General features: G+C 39.7%; 1 protein-coding gene across 1 annotated transcript; it reads right to left on the reverse strand.

Moving 5' to 3' along the window:
- Nucleotides 1-1,072: 1,072 nt before the first annotated feature.
- Nucleotides 1,073-6,163, reverse strand: SLN (sarcolipin). The gene is made up of 2 exons (XM_010334598.2): nt 6,055-6,163; nt 1,073-1,701 (listed from the first exon to the last, which is right to left on the reverse strand). Exon 2 carries the CDS (start codon nt 1,625-1,627, stop codon nt 1,532-1,534), a length of 96 nt encoding a protein of 31 aa, XP_010332900.1. The 5' UTR covers nt 1,628-1,701; nt 6,055-6,163; the 3' UTR covers nt 1,073-1,531.
- Nucleotides 6,164-6,368: the final 205 nt, after the last annotated feature.

Consider the following 6,368-nt stretch of genomic DNA (forward strand, 5'->3'; position numbering starts at 1 on the left):
ACACTGGCATCACTTAGGAGCTTGTCCAAAATGTAGACTCTCCGACCCCACCCCAAAATGAACCAGAATCGGAACGGAATTAGAATCTGCATTGAAATAAGAATTCCAAGTAATTCACAATCACACTGAATTTTGAGAAGCAAGGGTTGGTATCAGTGATTCTCAACTCTGGCTATACAATGTCATCATCTAGAAGATATTTTTAAAAGATAGATACTTGGGCTCTATTCCCTGGAATTTTTATTTAATTGATCTAAGAAGAACCCAGCCTCCGTGATTTGAAAAATCACCCCTGGGATAATTGACTTTCTTTGAAGGTAAGGTTAAGAACTATAATGCAATGTAGGCAATGCCTCAATGACAGGTCAAATTCTTGGCAAGAAACGCTTTCATGGAGGCAGCTATGTAAGATGATGTTTAACAGCATTCCCCTTCTCCATGGTTTTCTCAGCATGGGCACAGATAGCAGATTTGGTCTGTCTAGCATGGGGTGTTCCAGCTACATGTTTAAGAAACATCTATTTTATATGTCTTTTATAAACATATATAAATCTGCATTTTCTACTTGCCTCCTTTTATAACTGTGGTTTATTAAAGACTAGCTCCATTTGCGTAATAACAATAACCAAAATAGAATATGCGACTCTTATGGACATGACTCATGTTCTTGTGTTACTTAGTGTAAATAATTTTAAATATTTATATGAAAACAAACATGAAGATATTATAGGGTAAAAAATATATTTCTCACGAAGTCTAAAGATAAAACACAAGACTTCAAAGAAATTTGGCACTTTCAGCAGGCAATTCAGGCTATGCTTCAGACCTCCTAGTAGAATGGATTTATTCTCCCTCTGCCCTTGAAACTAGTTGAGGGGAAAAGTTTGAGGAGCACTGAACCAATGGAATTACTTGAAATATGACACAGTGTGTTGACTTAGTTTCAAATCTTCAGCAGTTGGAGCATCTTGGCTTACCTCAAATGCTAGAAATACAGTAGCACTTGTCACTCCAATCCCAGCCAAGGGTCAAATGCTCTATCACACATGGAAGCTAAAATAAATTCTAGAAGTTGTTTTTGATGTTGACTTAACTTTATTCACATGATAGCTATAAGAGCTGACAAAGACTTCCTCTAACATTCCTTCTCGCAGGTTGAATTAGAATTTGGTTGCAGACCGTGTGGGTTGAAGTGATGTGTGGTGAGACAGATCAGGGGCTTGTAACAATCCTATATTCTCATGAATCCAGTTTAATTTTAACTTTGTGGCTTGTCTACACATTTTCAGTTAAGAGTTGGGGAATAAATCTAACGTTCGCTGGCAAACACTTGTCAGCCCTTGAGAGCAGCATCTTTAGAGAAAACATAATCGATCCTAGCACTAGGGCATAGCAGATATTATGAGTGCAGGTCACAGGTGCCCTTGGTTGGAGAATGGCATCCCATGACAATGACAGCAGTGGGGTCTCTGGGCATCGAGCAGGCAGCTCTGGAGCATCTCAGTCAATCCCAGGACCAAGCCATGGCCTCTCAGTACTGATAGGACCTCACGAGGAGCCACATAAGAATCACCGTAATCAAGACAATAGTGAAGTTGAGAAACAGCTCCCGGGTGTTTAGCTCCATTCTCACAGTGGCTTGGTGAGAACTTCAGGCAGACTTCTGAGGCGCACCAAGGACCTCTGGCTTGTCCTCACCTCCTAACAAAACATAACAAAGAAAACGCAAGGAGATTAATGAGCATTCCTGTATAACAATGCTCGTTCTTTCCCCAAAGGAAACAGAAGTGTTGTGGAAAAGGAGAGTGTAATAGGCTAAATCGTGTCCCCCAAAAATCTACGTGTCAAAGCCCTAACCCCCAGTATCTCAGAATGCAACTGTGTTTAGAGATAGGATCTTTTAAGAAGTAAATAAGTTAAAATGAGGTCATTAGGGTGGGTGTTAATCCGATATGACTAGTGTCTTTATCAGAAGAGATTAGGACACAGACACATGCAGAGGGGACGACTATGTGAAAACGCAAGGAGAAAATGGACATGTACAAGCCAAAGAAAGGGCTCAAAAGAAACCAACCATGCCAACCATGGGACATGTAATCACCTGACTGGCTTTGGACTGGAGACTTCCCTGAGTCTCCAGCCTACCAGTCCACCCTACAGATTTTGGACTTCCCAATCTCTGCAATCACACAAGCCAATTCCTTAAAGACACACCCCCACCTCCACCCCACCAACCCAACACAACACATTCTATTAGCTATGTTTCTCTGAAGAGCCCTGATGAATACAGAGGGCCCGATTTATCTCCCTGGTGTCATAAAGACCATCATTTTTGCCCTGATTTTTTTTTTTTTTTTTTTTTTTTTTTTTTTTGAGATGGAGTTTCGCTCTTGTTACCCAGGCTGGAGTGCAATGGCGCGATCTCGGCTCACCGCAACCTCCGCCTCCTGGGCTCAGGCAATTCTCCTGCCTTGGCCTCCTAAGTAGCTGGGATTACAGGCACGCGCCACCACGCCCAGCTAGTTTTTTGTATTTTTAGTAGAGACGGGGTTTCACCATGTTGACCAGGATGGTCTCGATCTCTCGACCTCGTGATCCACCCGCCTCGGCCTCCCAAAGTGCTGGGATTACAGACTTGAGCCACCGCGCCCGGCCTTGCCCTGATTTTTTTCCTGTGATGATTGTATTGCTGCTTTTCATAAAATGCAAAATATTACCATCTTTTTCTCCAACTTCTATATGTGTGTGTTTCTGTCTGTGCATATGCATGTGTACACTTTCCTTAAGAGTATCAACAAGCAGAGGTACCAAAACAGAAACATTTTATGGTTTAGTATTGTTCTTCCTTTGAATTACATAGGTAAGTGGGATGCCATAATCCTTTGGGCCTCAGCCTGCTGTAGGTCTTCATCCAACTCTGCTGAAAGCAGACAGCTGCATGGCCTCTGACAAGTCCTGCGTTGGGCACATAGCCTGCTGGGATCAACCAAAAGCCCCTCGCATAACAGGCATTCAGCCCAAAGAGCAAGTGTTAACTTCATGGGTACTTCTATTTCAACAAGGGCTTGTGCCAGCTATTTTTAGTCAGGTCCAGGATGTGCCTAGATTGTAAACATTTCAAAGAGCAGGGATGGTATCTTCATAGTATGTACAGATTGTTCATACAGGAAATCATACGTTGAGAACATATGCAATGTAGTCATCAAATTATTGTCTTCAGCGAGATAGTGTAAATTGGCACATTATTTATGCAGTCTAAATGAAATTAAAGATTTCTATATTTTAGATAATTAGATATCTATGTTTTAGACATTTAGGACAAAAGTCTACTGTAGAGTGAAAGTTTAGGGAGAAAAGGTGTTTTGGTTTTTGCTAAAGGTGCAAGTTCAAGAGGCTGCAAGGGCTGTTAGCAAGCTTTTGGTCTAAGTGGTATTTTTAACTATCTAACATTACTGAATTATTAATTGTAATTACTGTATTGATTATATTATCAATGGACCAAATGATTAATTGCATAAATACCAACCAAATAATTTTTTCATATTGTGTAATTGGCATAACATACAGGTTCAGCCAGGCATGACAGTGAGCACCTGTGGTCTCAGCTACTTGGGAAGCTGAGGTGGAAGGATTCCTTGAGCCCAGGAGTTTAAGACCAGCCTAGGTAACATAATGAGACCCTGTCTCAAAAACAAAATTAAAAATACAAGTTCAAATCAGATGGTGCCAATCAGTAGACTGTTGAATCTTGGTTTAAAATATAGCCAAATGATGACAGATTTATGTTTCATCTCCCTTTTAATTCTTATCCATCTTTTGGACCTAAGCATGAAGGAAATAGTAAATTGCCAATGAAAACCTTTACAAGTGGCTAGGCATGGTGGTGCATGCCCCTAATCCCAGCACTTTGGGAGACGGAGGCGGGAGAATCACTTGAGCCCAGGAGCTCAAGACCAGCCTGAATAACATACAAAAAACCCTGTCTCCACAAGAAAATAAAAAGGAGAAAAAATAGCAAATCTTTTCAAAGATTTGCTTGGATAAGAAAGTAAACAGAAGAAAATGAATGGATTAAGGAAAAATAATTTGTGAGAATGTACAAACGAGCAGAGGAGAACAGAAACGTAATGAGTCTTGCCAAGATGCCTGGAGGCAAAGGAATGAGAAATGAAGACAGACTCTTTCTTATAAACTTATCAATGAAATAAAATCCTAGTCCAAATGTCCACTTATTTGGGCAAGTTCTCAGGAAATGCAGAGATATGCAGAAAATATGAAGCCTGGCTTATAATGATCAAAACAATTCAATTCAAGGAGGGCAAAACAACGGTCCCACCAAATCTGCTTATTAAATTAAGCTGTTAAGGGAATCATGGACAGTCCAACGGGAGTTTTTCTGAGTATATCCAGGTCCAATAGGATATACTCAGACAATGAGAAAAATGCTATTGAAAGCTGTTCCACAGCTCGTTTGTGTTACCTTCACAACTCAGGCAAGTGTTATTGCAATTTTTATCTTTCTCAGGATTTCAGCTGAGAAACCAACTTTTAGAGAGAGAAGATTAAGTTGTTTGTGTAATGACAGATAGCAAGTTAGAGGCAAAGCTAGAACTGGCAGACTGGCCCCAGTTACCAGAATTGTGGCCACTTCCTAGGAGTTATGACACGAATGAATTATCACTGCAATGAACTGGCCCGGCTAAAGAAAGTTAGCATGCGTTTTCTACCACTTTGGAAAACAATTTGGCTTTCTTAGAATTAATGTTGAAAATGTTCATTCTCTAAGACCTAGCATTTCACTTCTCCCCCAAGACACACAAGGACGTGTGTGCCAGGATACATAAACAAAGAGGCTCAAAGCAATATTATCACAATAACTCCAAACTGGAAACAACTCAAATGTTTATCAACAGCAGAATGGATGATAGATTGTGATTGATTCATACATTTGAATTTTATAAAGCAAAGAAAACATGTGAACTATAGCTATACCCAAGATGGGTAGATCTCGCAAATATGATCGTTGGGTAAAAGAATTTACAAAAGAAACCATAGAACATGACTCCATTTATATAAAGTCAAAAATACAGAGGTTAATCATATTGTTTAGGAATGCAGGTATAGACGGTATAACTGTAAAGAAAAACAAGAGCAAGATGATCTCAACATCTTGGGGCAGAAGGGCAGAATGGGGGTTGATCAGGAATGGGCTTCTGGGAGCTGCCAATGATCTGTTTCTTGACCTGGATGATAATCATACAAATGTTGCCTTTTAGTTATTGTTTTAACTGTATATGTTTATGCACTCTTTACATTTTTTTTTCAGTCATCTCTGAATTAGTAAGCTACCTATCACACTTCTTTCTTGGGATTTGCCTCTTACTATGTTTTGCACTTTAATGGTGACCTTAAATATTTCTTGTTTTATGTGATTTTAGATGAATAAAATGTGAAGAGTTAAGGTGAGAATTTCTAGTGAATTCAATTCAATCAACACATATGCTAACTGTAAGGTGTGATGTGAACATTCCTTTCACTCACATTTATACACTTTAGGAAGAATGAACAAAAATTAGGCAGAAATTCAGATCAGCCACGTTCTATTTTTCTGCTGTTAACTCACAAAGATACTTCGGGTTTCATTTTAAACCTTCCCTGAAGTCAAGGTCATGACATATGATCCAGTGGTTGAAAATGGATTAACTAAAACCCAAAAAAGCTCTGAATAAATTGTACAGGAAGTTTGACATTGGCTTTCTTTGAATGAAGACTTAGAGAAGATAGAAGACCTTCTTCTATAATACAAAAAAAATTTCTTTACTAGGAAGGGAGAAAATGCATAACCTTAGGAGAAAAAAAAGAAAAACAGAAATCAATAATATTCACTTTATATCTTAAGGCATACTGTATACAAGGGGCATTGCCTATTTTATTAAGAAATGTAAACATTCCTCTGACTTTTTCATTTGCAGCTTGTGCACACACACACACACACACACACACACACACACACACACACACACAGTATGCTAAGCATAAAAATCCTGCAGTTACCTGAAGAGGATCAAAGACGCCCTGGCTAAGGCAGGTTTCTCCTCGCTGTCTCCAACTGCTTCTCCCCTCCCAGGTTGTCTGGACTCCTGGACTCTGGGCAGCACCTAAAGTAGTCCCAGAGAACTGGCAATCACTGTGATGTCACTGATGAAACATCTCAAAGGAACACCCTCCGAAGGTTCAAGGCTATTTGTGTTCAGGGGGACATGGAAATATGTTGACTAAGACTCTGTTCCTTTGGCTGCCAATTTGCCACCACCAGGATTTAAAACCCTTCTATTTCCAGCTGACTTTTAGTGCAATTGATGTGGGTT

This window comes from Saimiri boliviensis, chromosome 6 (assembly GCF_048565385.1).
Source record: "Saimiri boliviensis isolate mSaiBol1 chromosome 6, mSaiBol1.pri, whole genome shotgun sequence".
In the NCBI taxonomy this organism is placed as follows: Eukaryota; Metazoa; Chordata; class Mammalia; order Primates; family Cebidae; genus Saimiri; species Saimiri boliviensis.